Here is a 14,152-nt window from a genome sequence, read left to right as displayed (position 1 = left end):
TTTTACCTTCCAGTATCATGTTCTGGGAGCTACCAGTATGTTTTAAGTACAGAAATTACAGAAGTGTTAGGGGAAGGAAAACAAATTATACCAACATTTACTTTAGATGATAGTAATACTTCCCTTTGAGTAGCCTGAGGCCCAAAGCATTTATTCAAGATTTAATTTACTGTATCTATTTAATAATTTTAAAAGGAGATTACAAAAAGAATAATAAAACTCTAAGGAATATAGACATACTGAAATAGATACATTTATCATTTCTGAAGATATATATATATATATGCAGTTTAAACGAGGAACATTGACCCTGTTTTATGCTAGCTTTCATTACGCATTTGCCATCTCGCCTTACATTTGAGCGAGAAGATGAGATTTTTCACTGCGCGTCGTGATGAGAGCACTTGTGCAGGTCGTGTTACGCGCTGACAGCGCCGACGGACAGCACCGCGGGCCGGCGAGGCAGCGCCGTCAGTGCGAGACCCCGCCGAGGCCCCTGCCCCAGACTGCCGCCGGCGGCAAGAAGAGCCTGCACGAGCCGACGCAGCAACGTGCCCGTCTCCCCTCCGCGGGCGGGGGCAAGGCTGTAGTGTCCCCCGCTTGGGGGTCATGCGCGTGTTGTGAGGGGAGGGTGCCCGGAGGCGACCTGGCACCGTCCAGGAGTGCGGCGCGTGTTGGCGTGACTCAGAGTGAAGGGTTGGGGCCTGGTCAGCAAACTCAGATAAAACTTCCAATTTGGAAGTGCCAAAATTTGTACTTGGGTTAAAATGTCAAAGCAGATTGTTGCCACCCTTCCACATCCCTATTTTTGTCATTTCCTCTCCAATATAGAAGGAATCTTTTTATCCAGTTTTGGAGTAAAGTAAGTGTTGAATGATCTTGATTTTTATTTCAAGGTGGAAATATGGATTTATTTTCATTTAATTGTTTGTTCAGTAGTCCCTAAAAAATAAATCTCATCTCCTCAGCCTGAAAGAAGATTTTATGTTAAGACAACCCCAATCACAGTTTAGGATTTCTTGCAAATGTAAACATGCTTAATTAAAGGAATGAAGTAAGTTTTGTTGAAGACCCCATCCTGCATGGAGTATCCCTGAAAACATCTTTAGGTAACAAAGTAATCTCCAACTAGCACAAAGTTCCTCAAGGTGCCCAGAGCAGTCCCTGCAAATGGCTGAGCACCTGCAGACCCTGTTGACTATGGTAGGAACTGAGGACCTTCTCACACCCAAAAAATTGGATGCTGAGGGGAAAATTTTCAAGTGATCTTTATTTGCTCATAACTGGACTGAGATTTTCAGAAGAGCTCTAGTACAACCTTGRTATCAGAAGTGGACAGATTTTCAGGAGGACTCAGGTAAGTGAGTGTCTTTTGGGTAGAAATAAAAATTCAATCTAAGAGTAAAGCTCTCCTCAAAATCTGACCTCCATGTGTTCTAATGCTTCCCATGTGACTTTGCTGCAGGCTTTGCGCTCCCCTGGTATAGGTGAACAAAACGCAAAAGGGACTTTTCATGATGACAACAGATCTTTCTTCCTCTCTGGCTTGTCTTGCTTTTGTCTTCAGGTTAATTGCTTTCTCACTCTGTGGAGTTGTTTGATCATGGTTTCAAATCGTCTTATGAAGATTTACAAAGTGACCAACCTAAGGACTCACATGTTGAAGGTTTAGTGGTTTTCCATCAATCTTGATTTGTCCAGACAGCCCATTTGTGCCCTAGCCTGATAGCCTGGATACCTTCTGGCTGACTTTTCCCTCTCTTTTTTTGAGCATGTGTTTTAACTTCAAACTGTGCCCTGGTCTTGGGGGGGGGGGGGGAGGAGAATTGTGATTTTTTGCATTTTGCCATATTTAACAGCGGTATGGATTGCATTTCCGAGGATTAGACATACAGTAAAAGAAATTAAGGGTTAAATCTGAGGCAACAGTTATTGGGAAAGGTCAGAAGTTCTGGTTCCCCCAACAGCTGAGCAAAATCACAAGCGTTAAGAGGAGACCAGCTCTGAGGTCCAATGCCATCTTTCTGTCTTACCCACTCTCAACCTTCAACACAAGTCATTTCTCATTTTCAGCCATCGTGGAAAACAGTCCTTGTTTAAATTTTGAATTTTTCATGTTTGCTTTTTTTTCCTTTGTGCATACCGTCAAAGTTTAGCCAATACTTGCCATGGTGTAGGTATCCATGATCGATGACAACAAACGTGATGAGAAAATAACTGGCTGTCCTTCCATGTCCAAGTGCAAGTGATTGACAAGGAGCACCCCAGGGTGCTGGTGGGTCGGACGGTGGGGATCACGGCTGCCAGGAGCGGTACGCAGTGTAGTCTCGCGTGGGTGCATACGATGGGTAGCCCTTGTTCTTTTGGTAAGGTGGATGCCGGGGAGTCATGTTCATGTAGTCACTCTGATGATACATTTTCTCCTTGCTTTTTTGCTGTGGGAGAAAGGGGAAGAAAAGTGTGAAAATACTTCTGCAATTAGTCTGTCCTGCCTGGGGTGAACATTTTAAAAAAAGAGAAAAAGCAGGGGGGGGGGGAGGGGGAATCCTTTGCACAGAGAGTTTTTGAGTGTTAATAAGATCTGAGAAAAATTAATAATGGATTTGATAATTTTTTCCTTCTTTTGAATTAATAAATGGTCCCACCATCAGCTATATTCACTGCTGATGTTTCTAGCCCTGGGCCCTGGCTCAGGGAAGCAGGCCTATTTATAAGGAAGCCTCAGGTTTAAATACATTCACAGAATTAGAACACATGTTCTCATAAAATAATCTATGAATTTGCCCAACCTGAGCGCAAGGCTCCAGGTTATCTGCTGTTTGCTCTACAGGTGAGTGACTGCTGCAGACGGAGGATGCAGCCTGCTTGCTCTCACCCCCAGTTCTCGGCTGTGCAATGACTCAGCACAGGCAGAACAGTCTGAGCAGTGACAGTTGTCCTCATTTATTAGGAGGGAAAAAGGAATTTGCTTAACTCAAACAGAATAAAATCAGCTCAGGCTGTGTATGTCATGGTTTACCTACCACTTGCAGCGGGAATATGCAATGTATATGCTGCTAGGAGCACCTCTTCAAGAGGCAAAAGAAGCAGAGCTGATTTAAATCTTTTATCTGTCTCATTATCTGGGCCTCAGAAAACTCATTTCCACTGTTGAATTCCTGCCTTATAATGCCCCTGTGAAACAGAAAAGCATCATCTCCTCTACAAATAAGAGCAGCAGAAGCAGAAGGCAGGTGCAGTCATTTGCCTGCAATCAGAGGGGGCCTGTGGCCATGGCAGCATTTGAACTTGTGACTCCAGCAGGCTGTGCATAAGGTTAGTGCTCTGGCATGGCTGAAGTGCTCCTTCATCAGTGACCATGTAAAGTATTTCCATTCTCTTTCTCAGCACTGATTATACCTCCTTTTTTCTTATCTCTTTTTTTACTGAAATTTCCTTCCTATATACATACATACCTATGTGTTTATGTACCAATATGTATCCACTGTGGTATGTGTATGATGTTGTGGAGTTGGTTTGCTTTAGAAAATCTGATGGCTGAATCATGTTGTGCCTGCAGAGTGGGGCAGTTAGTTACTGTGAGACTATTTAAGCTTTTTAATATTAATATTATATATATATATATACACACATGCACAAGGTGTTGAGTGTAAATTACATACTACTTAAGTTATACAATGTAGTTGGTGCATGTAAATTATATTAGAAACAAAAGCTTTACTTGCATGTGCTTATCTCCATAATATAGAATTTTTAATCCACCTATTAAAATCAAAGAGCTAATTTTGCATGAGAGAAATACATTTCACTAGCATGAGTGAATGCTAGGCTGTTCCAGGATGAAAGACAGCTACTTTTGGAAAGGAAAGCAGTTTTTCTCCAGGGAAGGCAGACTGTAAGAAAATAGACAAATCTTCAGCTGCTTTCAGGAACTCAGGTGAAACAGGCTTGCCGTGACTGTCAAGTATCACTTTTAGGGCATTTTTTTAACATCCATAATCTCTTCTAGGCAGCTTTATTTACATTCAACAGCACTCCAAGTACATCCACACTCAGAGTATGTGTTATCAGGAGAATACCAGCAGCAGCAATAATAGCAGGTAAAAACTGATGCAGCAAACGGCGCACATGACAGCGTAGCCTTGTCAGTCTTGCTGGGAGCAGACATCTTAGCAGCACAGTGTGTGGCCATTAGGTACCAAATGCAAAGAGCGGAGAGAAATGGTTCAGATTCTGAATGATGGATTTGAAACTACAGCATCTCATCAGGGCAGAGCTACTGTAGCACAGCACTGTGACACCTGCAGCCAACGCTGGTAATCCTCTTAGCTCTACTGTGAGGCTGTCACTGCAGGAAGGCACAAAGAAGAACCACCTAACCTGGCTTTGCATTTTCATATGGCAATTCCTGATCCAGCCTGCTTTCCAGGAGAAAGAGGCATGTATTGAACAAGTGTATTTTGATGAAACAGGTATCAGCTGAAACTTAAGATAGCAGGGAGAGTGGTTTTCTGTATCCATGCAGTGCTTAACCTGTCAGGGACACCGGGACCTTTTGGTAGATAGGCTACCTTGTAGTGTATTGAAAATAGATATTTAACCACAGAGACACAGGGGAAAGACAGAGTGCAAGGAACARAGTTATTCACTACGCTCATCATTCCAGTCTTTCTCATGTGAGGGAAATAGTGTAAAATAATCTTTGGGAGACTGTGGTCCTAAGACTCATTCAGCAAAGGTGGCCTTCTGCTGCCTCTGCATCACCAGCTCACACTTGGGTTACTCCAGCAGGCCAGGGTGTTGGACCAGGCAAAATTGGATGGGACCTGAGCCAGCCAGGTCTCCAGAGAGATTAGAAAGCAAAAATAATGAGCCATAAGAACATCTCCGCCTTCTTGGCATTAATATACAGGGCCAGAGRAGAGACTAGTGAGATCCCGGTGCCCCTATTCTCTTGCAGGCAAGCTGCCAGGAATAGTGGGTACTTGAGGGAATTGCTGGAAAGGCACAAGACACCAGTGTAGATGGTCTTGGGCTGATTCCTGGTCCCTGAAGACTGCTTTACTGCAGGTGAACCCCTTCTCTCAGAATAGTCCCAAAGGGTTTTGCCAGGGATGTTTGTAGTGATAAGCTTCCCTGACATGAATAATTTTAAGAGCTGGCGACAGTGTCCCAGTATTGTCGGTGTGCAGGGCACAGCAAACGCTATGATACTTCTGTTTGCTTTAGAGCTCTACTGTGGAGGCCTGACAGCCCATCTGGAGAGCATCTGGGCTTTCAGTTTGTCTTGGGAAGAGTGTGGGTGTGCGTGTGTAGCTGGGGTGAAGCACTGTTGTCCTGAAAGTGAAGGATATCGGTGAACTGTGGTAGATACAGCAAATGTAGTCTGAGAAACATACTAGGGCCAAAGAGCATACAGAGCAAAGGAAAAAAGTGGTTTCTTACCCAGTAGTTAATAAAGACCGCAGTTATTAGCGTACTGTAGAAAGCAAGAACTCCAGTCACTGCCACCATAATCCAGTAAGAGCTTGGAGACTGAGACTCTTGTATTTGGGTGGGTGTCTCTTTAAGGAAGAGAACAAAGACAATTTAAAACACATAAAAGCAACAGCCTTAACCTCTGCTTATTTACTCTTTGCTCTAACGTGCCCTGTGTATCAATCATATCATGCACCATTTTGAGATGTCTTCTCCAGGGAGCAGGAATTTAGTTCTAATGGGCAACCCATCTATTTTGTTCCTAGGAAGGAAACGTATTGCCTCGAGCCTTCGTGTGGGGAATGTGTGTAGGCCTACGGAGATTTCCAGCTTACCTTTCACATGAATGACGGTCCCRTTGCTCTTCTCATTGTAGACATATGGGGGTGGATACATGGCCTCGATTTTGCAGAAGTAAATGTCGGTTTGGCTGGCAGTCATATTCCAAAGATTGAAGATTACTCTGTCTTTATCATGAATCCCCTTGCAGTTGTATTCTTTATTTGAATTACTGCTAAATTTGGTCATGTTCCATGAAACAAAGCAGACTTCAACTGCACTATCTGTTCCTTTGTGCAGCGAAGCTCGGAATTCCTTCCCTGTCCCATTGTATGTGTAGTTGCAGACCAGATTCGCTGTTTTGTTAGCTACAATGAGCAAAGGATGCTGAGCCACCAAAATCTTGTTTTCTGGAAGGAGGGGTGGGGAGAGGGGGAAGATGGAAAAAAAACACTTGTTTATGAAATACAGTATGAGACTTCAGAACCACACATCCTCCTGTGCAACTCTTCTCCACGTCTCCCCGGCTGACACTCCCTCCTAGGGAGTACTTAACCACTGAGCTGCAGAAGCAGTTTCTCACAGGAGCTCTTGTTGCAGCAATTCCCCTTTATATAAATAATTACATAGTCACTAGGTGACCCTGTGAGGTCAAGGGTGTTTTTCTTCAGAGTCAGAATGCTAGTACAGAAAGAAGCCCATGTGACTAAGATTTAACATCAAGACTCAAAAGGCYACTCTGTGTGTGTATATACATATGTATGTAAGGCCACCCTAGTCTATCCTTTTTTTAGTAAGCAGGTTCCTGGGGGATACCATAGAGTAGAAATACAATGAATTTAATGCTTAGTTTATGTGTCAGAAATAATAATATTATTTATACTCTTGCTTTTTAATCCAAGGACAGACTTGAAGTGGTTCAGCAAATTCCACCTGCAAACTCTTCAAGGGTTTGGACCTTGGATGATGAACACTAAAAGCATAAACTGCTATCACTTTAATAAAAAGTCATTTCTCTAGTCAGCAGCTGAAGTAGATTCTTAATCTCCCAAAGGACCCAGGAGATGACTAATTTGACACTGCACTGGCACTTAGCACTTGAATGGCCTGCAAAAAACATCTCACATGAAGGCATAATTCAGTTTGGATTGACCGATCTGATACGTAAACAGGAAATGTTTTCTGACATATAGAACTTTGCTACCATCTGCCAAACAATGAAACACCACAAGCACTATGCAGAAAGACAGCTTCTTCCAAGAAAAGTTGTCCTATACAACCAAGGCCCCACTCTACAAATGGTGACCTGTAAGAGAAAGGAATCTCTGGAGCTTAAGCTAGGAACTTGCCAGAAGGACAGCCCTTTCTTGTGTATGTAAAAACCATATAAATCTTCATGAAAGCTCAACTCATTTATCAGCCGCAGTTCTTGTATGAGGTCTCAGCAGCCTTTGGTAGATCCCTGGGAATTGCTGTGGCTGCAAGAATGACAATTGGCATCTCTCTTCCTCAAAATCTTCTGCAAAGCCTGTATCCCTTCAACTTAATCTATGTGAAGGAGGCTTTGAAAAGGGAAATGGTGGGGGGAGGAGGCCAGATCTAGAATACCCAGAAAACAAGTATTTAAAATATTTAGGACTAAATGGCTGTCTGTGAGGAAAATCTGTGTTCACACATGCGCATGAAGAGGAAGTACCCCCATCTCTTGAGTAGGACATTCCTTTGGGATGAAGGTGAGCCAAGTTCAGTTCCACGCTCTGCTTGACTTAGGTCAAGGGCTTAAGCCTGTGTCCCACATTACAGGTGAGAGACTTGGCTTCCAGGTGGCTGTGGGAACATTGGACTGGAAGAGACCACTTGAGTCATCTGGTCCAGTGCGTTGCTTTCAGAAACAGACACGTAAAACGTAAGACACAGAAAACAAACACATTCATACAATTGACCCATCACTTACATAGATCCAGAAAGCATCTGCTCCAAATGCCACAAAGTGCATACAAAGATGCTATGAAGCTATTCTTTCCTTTTTGTTGCAATTGTTTCACATTGCACAACATTCACTATGAGAGTTGAGGGTGAAGACAGTGAACATACATGGTGGTTACAACTGTCACCTGGAATGTGGGGGATGCAGGTGTAATCCCTGCTCTGAATCAAAACAGTAGATGGGCATAAGTGTGGGTCTTCCACATCCAGGGTGAAAGCCTTGACTCCATCTGGCTATACTGAGCTCTTGCTCCCATTCTTCTATCCGAAATGCCATTCTGGGTGTTAGAAACTTTCCTGATCAAGGTTTGCTGCTGTTTTTGCTGGACTGCCACTCCTCAGTCAGCTCCGAGTCTCCCACCACTGTATAGCTGAAAAATTCCTGGCAGGTCTAGATATCTGTAAGCTGGTGAGAGGGTCTATAAGACCATTACTCCTCAGCTCTTCAAAGGCTTGAGATAAGAACAAGCCAGGTTTCTTTCAAGAGCCACTGCTGGCTAGCATGAAGCTTGGAGACTGACCCAGAAGCCCTCTGCTAGGTATTGGCACAGCAATTGTAAGACATGAAGCAAAAAAGACTGGGACAGGGAATGAAGTAAACACAAAGAGGTGCATGGGTTGGCCAGGGCTATTGCTAGGGTGTGGACACTAAGAACAACCTGTGGCCAGCAGGTTCTCTGATTGCCAGCCCAACCCATGAAACCACTGAAGTTGTTCATTTTCTCACTCAAAGTCTTGTTTACCAGCACTGTTTTCTTGAGAGAGCAGGCAGGCATGAGATGAGGAATGCTCTGCTGTCTCGTCACAGCATAGCTCATCACAGCTGAATTCCCATGGCTGCAGGGAACCCAAATGTTGTGAAAGTTTTTGTTTTGATGCAGAGCAAGCATTTGCTGACTTTCCAACAGCAAGAGCCACAGATCTTGGAATCCCAGAACTGGGTGACAGAGTAGTAATAGACAAGGCGGGTTTCTATTGGAGCTGCCTGCCTGTGGTGAATTTTCATCGAAATGAAGACATTTCAGCAAAACACTTCAGTTTCATCGAATCAGCATTTTCCGACAAAACCTCTTGCATAGGCTTATAAGGCATTTTAGCAAGGGGTGAGGTTTAGATTCCACCCCTTTAAAGACCTGGTAGTTGACTGTATTTTTGTTGGCCAGAAAATCGGTCTTTGGCCTAGGTGGGATTGTGCAAGTGTCCTGTGGAATTGTTCTATATTTAGTATAGCACAGTTCTACATATCTCAGTTCAAACAGAGTTATTCTTTGGATTTCCACTGCAGTAGTGCCAACTGCTACAACCCCTATTGTCATAGGGACTAAATACATGTTCAGAAGAGACCTTTTCTTTCTCAGAAAGTTTACAAACAAAATAGGTATTCAAAACAAACACTTACAGAAGCATTAGCACTTCAGAAAAATGCTTGCCAAAATACCTGTTTTTCATTGCAAGTACTTACAAAAAGCAAATGAACACTTACTGCTCAGCCTGCTGAGATTTTTACCATAGTCAGAGGAAAGATAATTCTGAAAATCTCCTCTCTGAGAGACCACCTTCAAATGTTCTTAAGACTCTTATACAGAGGCCAGTGATTTTGCCCACCTTTTGCTGTTGTGGGCTAATCTGGATTTCTGTAATCTGGATTACATAGCTTCATGCCTTGAGCTCCACTGTTTAACTACAGCTTGGACCACTTTTGTCCCTGCCATAATATTGTGCTGATAATTGGAGACCAGACTCTTCTAATGCACCCATCTAAACAAATAAGTTCTTTCAACTTATTTCTGTCACTTGGATTTATGGCCCAGTCTGTTTGCTGTGCAATGCTGCCTGGATATTGATAACCTGGCTCCGTGCTCTTTTTGCTGGGATGTAGGATGACTTCAAAGAGTGGGAAAAGTTCATTTGTGGATCATTAAATGAAGACATTTCCTACATGATTGGTTTAGGCTAAGCACCCAGATACACTTTCACATAGTGGTTCTAGTATGTCAAATCTAAATTGACCGAGGGAAGTCTTTTGCCTTTCATTTGTAGGAACGAATTACCATTCCATGTATTGCTTGGGCTGCAGTGCCAGCAAGGGCAAGGCAGGCTTAGCCCATGAGCATGCCAGCAAGGCCCTGCTGTTGTCCTGCTCTCCAGGCCTGGATTTCTCTGAGCTGGAGAAAGTCAATTGTGCCAAAATGTCCATTAGTTCTAGGGGGAAAATACAATAAGGCCAAACATCCCTTACTTCATTTGTGATCTGAGCAGGATTTGAGTACATTCACAGTAGGACCTGAGGATAGGAAAATGCAGAGGGCTTGCACCAGGTGCTCTGAGAGGCCGGTGACCTTCTGGGCAAACGCGAGCTGAAGCTTCTTTTGTCTTCTCAAAGATGGTTTTTCTCGTAAATGTCACTCTGGGTTGGTTAAAATGGTGAAACTCTGAAACATTTAGTGTTTCCATTAGTGTATGTTTTCCCCTAAATAGGGTTGTGATTGCTGTTTCCCGAGCTATGTTCAGTCATGCTGCATAATAATAAATGTCTATATGGAGGTACTTGGCCTTAACCAGCCAAGAAAGTGGCAGTTATGAAAAATTATTGTCTACAGTCTCAAAGAGCTGTAAAGTCTAAAAATGTAAAATCATTGGTGTCAGCATACACATGCTGCAAACTTGCTCAGGATCTTAGGTCTTATAAGTAACGGGTATATGCTATCTCTAAATACTTCTTAAGGGTTTTTTTATGCCTTATTTGTCGTGTTAGACCTATCTTATAATCACATGTAAGGTTTTCTGCATCTTGAAAAAAATGCCATCCATACATAATATCAGTAAAACACTGACTCTTTAATCATAGACCCCTGATGCAAGCAAAACTCCATTGAAATTCTTTTCCTTTCTTTTTTTGCCAGGAAAGCAAAATAGAAACAACAAAGCATGGAAAATAACTATTTTGATTTTTTTTCTAGAACTTTCCATGAATCATAATCAGCTATTGGAAAAAATATTCTGTAAAAAAATATTTTGTGCTCCTCTTTTTTTTTCTTTTCCATGACAATTGACTTCAAGAAGTTATTTGCCAGAACAAGGAAGCTGGAAGAAGTTGGGTTCTCTATAAGCAGAGTAAAGAAACAGCTCGCTTAAGCTCCTGGGGGGCTAGGGGAAACGTGAAAGGAGCTCCTTAGCACGCAAACAGAAAGACACACAGCTGTGTTGTAAAGCCGTTCCATTTTGCTGCTGCTGGTCCGTGTTGTTCAATTACATTTACTTTTCTTCCCAAGGTGCAAGGGTCTTTCCTTGTTACTTTGGTTTTAGGTCAGCCAGCTGGGTGTATAATGTGCAGCTGAAGAGATCTACCCCTTCTAACCATTATAGACTTGCTCTTTGCTAATCTTTCCTCCTTTGGTGCAAGTGCTGCCGGAAGCACAGTACTTCATAAAACACAGGTGATGCTTTTGTTTTAATCAAATGCAGTTTAAGCAGAGGGTTTTGTTTTCTTGTTTTTTTGAACAAGAATTTATTATGTCATCCTAATCTCAGCTAACCTTGTCTCATGCCTCCCCTGCATTCTGGTAACCCTAGTGGGTTAGAGGTTGATTTAACACCCAGAGACCATAAGCCAGAAGGTTATGCAGGTAGTAAAAAGATKAGGTCATTTGTGGTACGCTGCAGTGGGAACCCACTTACATTGCTTAATTCACAAAATACACAGGATAGGCAACGTGATCTAATTGCCTCTGTGAGAGACCATAGCAAAGTAATTATTTAGCCAACAAAGTGGGGAGGGGGGGCAAACCTTGTAAATTTTGGCACTACTGCAAAAGGGAATGAGCAAACTGATTTTTTTTAAGACCCCTTCCAGCTTTACAGTTCCACCATTCAAACTGAATATGCAGCACTCGTTGGTGCAGTCTCTCAACAGCAGAACAGGACAAAGTCAGTTGTCTTTGGATAAGAACAGAGTACTTGAGGCCTTTGTGGCTTGAAGAAGTCCTGCAGGGTTCCTCCTGCTTTAATGCTTTCCACATACTAAGGTTCATTCATCTTGGGACCAAAATGAAAAAAGGTGGAAAAGAAGCATGGGAAGATGAGAGCCCTAAGAAGCATGCTAACTCATGTGCTTAACTTTAAGCAGTTGAACAGTCTCAGTGAAGCTATTGGAGAAACTCAAGTGCTTAATGCGAAACAAGTGTATAAATGCCTATCAAATCGTGGCATATCCCCTGTGTCTGAGTACTACATGCTATATTTTATTTTGTGGCAACTGAAAATTGTTTAGAAGCTGCTGATGTCTCATGGAAACTTTTTCAACTGTTCACTCACTGCTGCTACTTATCCCATCCTAGAGTTAGTGTCTTCTCTGACAACCCAGTTGCCTGCTGTGGAAATAATTATGATGTTGCAAACACAAATTATAAACACGGGAAAAAGGATTAGGAAGAAAAAGCACACGATTGCTTAAAGAAAAGTAGATCGTGGTTTCATGCAAATTGCAATGCCTTTACTAAGGAAAAGAATTACAGAAAAATAAGGCATAAATAAGGAAAAAATAGAAGCAATTATAGCTCTTGTGTTAATAAAAGCAACCCTTTAAGGATGTTATGTATGTGAAAAGTTTTGCACTGGAAAACAGGTTTTTTTTGCTTTCTGTATATTCCCTGTAAAATACAAAGCACTGATACTTGGAGAAGACCCAACAACAAGCATTCACAGACCAACAAATTGAAAAATGGTCTGCCTCAAGATTATGCCAGCAAAACCCATCAGCCCTTGCCTTGCTTTGCATTTTGAGGTACCCTTTGGAAAGATGTGTTAATTCTGAACATACTAACACTGCATCAGCAACGGACAACACCAGGACAAAATACACTCTGCCAGAACAACTGAAGATTCAGAAAGATTCGCTAAGACCTCAGGACTTCCAAATCACAGACAGACAGTTTTGTTGTTGAAGATGTTTTCAGAAAAAAAAGCTAGATATCTAATAAATATCAACACATTACTAAAAGCAAAAATCAGGTACTTAGCAATTCCCATCATCCTATATCTGAGCTCAGTAAGCAACTCTACTTTTATTTGCTAGTTCTGTGGGCCTGCGGGTGGGTTCAGCTCCGCAGCCCGTGGCGTCGTGCTGGGCTGCGGGGGAGATGGAGCTCCGCACTGGCGACCTGGCAGTGGAGGAGAGGGGGCCCTGAGAGGGGCACTGCCACCACGACTGCGCAGACCCCCAGGAGAGGCAGTAAGCCATGCAGGCACCCATGTGGTCAAAACTTGTAAAGTCTGGGGGAATGGGGAGTAAACCCCCCTCCACCTATGCATGCAATTTCCAAATGCATCCAAAGAGAAGTCAAGTTATAAAGGTAACCCTTGGGTCTTGGAGGAATACTTGTGGCAGGAAAAAAAAACAGCCTCTTAGTTGCATCAGGTTGATCCATGTGCAGCCTTACCAGCATGCTCTGTCTCTCCCCTTACATCCCAACACAGGATAAGCTGTGCAAAATTAATTTAAAACTGCACTAGACATTCTCCCACCTGACGATGAAAGCGAGGAAAAAGGGTGGAAAGGCTCAACGTGTTTCCCAGTTACCTGTTACATGAGCGGCTGGGATGAAGCAGAGCACCACGAGGATCCCCAGAAGCATGGTGCTGATGGTGGGTCCTGGGCCTTGTCCCCACCCCCTGCCAGCACCGCAGAGGCTCGCGGGGCTCCACACCACCAGCCACACCGCGAGGCCCGGCTGCGCCCTTGGCTGCTCGCACCGCTGCTCTCCTCTTCCTCCTCCCCCCCTCTCCGCAGCGCATGATACGCAGCCAAGTGAAACCGCTGCAATGGCAATGCTTGAACAGGAAGTTTAAGTTTTTCTGTGACTTTAGCATTAGGAAGCCTCTGTGCCTCTGCACAACTCAGAAACATCGAAAAGGTAGTGGGAACCCGCCTTTCCAAATAGGGACTGTTGTCCCTGCGGCACTAGGTGTGTGCTGGTGTTCGGGGCTTCGCGGATTGCTCCTGTGACAGCAAGAAATGGGCTTCACCAGAGATGCAGGGCTGCTGCTTTACCAAGAGCGTGCATGAACATAGCCTCTTCCCAGTAGAAACAAGCAGCAGTTTCCATGTTCCTGATGGCCTAACCTGGCCCCTTCAGTGAGTTTTGTGCTCAAGATGCTCCATCTCTCCCCACTCGTAAAAGCAGAAATCTTTCTGTCTGCTGGGTTGCTTTCGCCTCCCTTCCCAGCCCCTGGGATTGATGCCTTTTGGCAGTAGGTGACCTAGGTTTGTTCATTTTTCTGCACAAGCTTGCCACCTAAATGCAGACCAAACATTGCAAGAAATAGCTAATCTAGTATACTTTCCCTTTTTTAAAAAAAATCCTGAGTTATAAATGAATGTGACTGTAATCCAGTTTACATCTAACTAAAG

At 43.4% G+C, this 14,152-nt stretch overlaps 1 protein-coding gene across 1 annotated transcript; it reads right to left on the bottom strand.

Moving 5' to 3' along the window:
- Positions 1-342: 342 nt before the first annotated feature.
- CD28 (CD28 molecule) lies at positions 343-13,500 on the bottom strand. Its single transcript, XM_026089254.1, has 4 exons — positions 13,322-13,500; positions 5,814-6,167; positions 5,446-5,564; positions 343-2,435 (listed from the first exon to the last, which is right to left on the bottom strand). The coding sequence occupies exons 1-4, from the start codon at positions 13,374-13,376 to the stop codon at positions 2,295-2,297; spliced, it is 669 nt and encodes a 222-aa protein (XP_025945039.1). The 5' UTR covers positions 13,377-13,500; the 3' UTR covers positions 343-2,294.
- Positions 13,501-14,152: the final 652 nt, after the last annotated feature.

Source organism: Apteryx rowi, unplaced genomic scaffold, assembly GCF_003343035.1.
Source record: "Apteryx rowi isolate R43461 unplaced genomic scaffold, aptRow1 scaffold_12, whole genome shotgun sequence".
Taxonomy (NCBI): Eukaryota; Metazoa; Chordata; class Aves; order Apterygiformes; family Apterygidae; genus Apteryx; species Apteryx rowi.
This window is presented reverse-complemented; position numbering and strand designations above follow the sequence as displayed.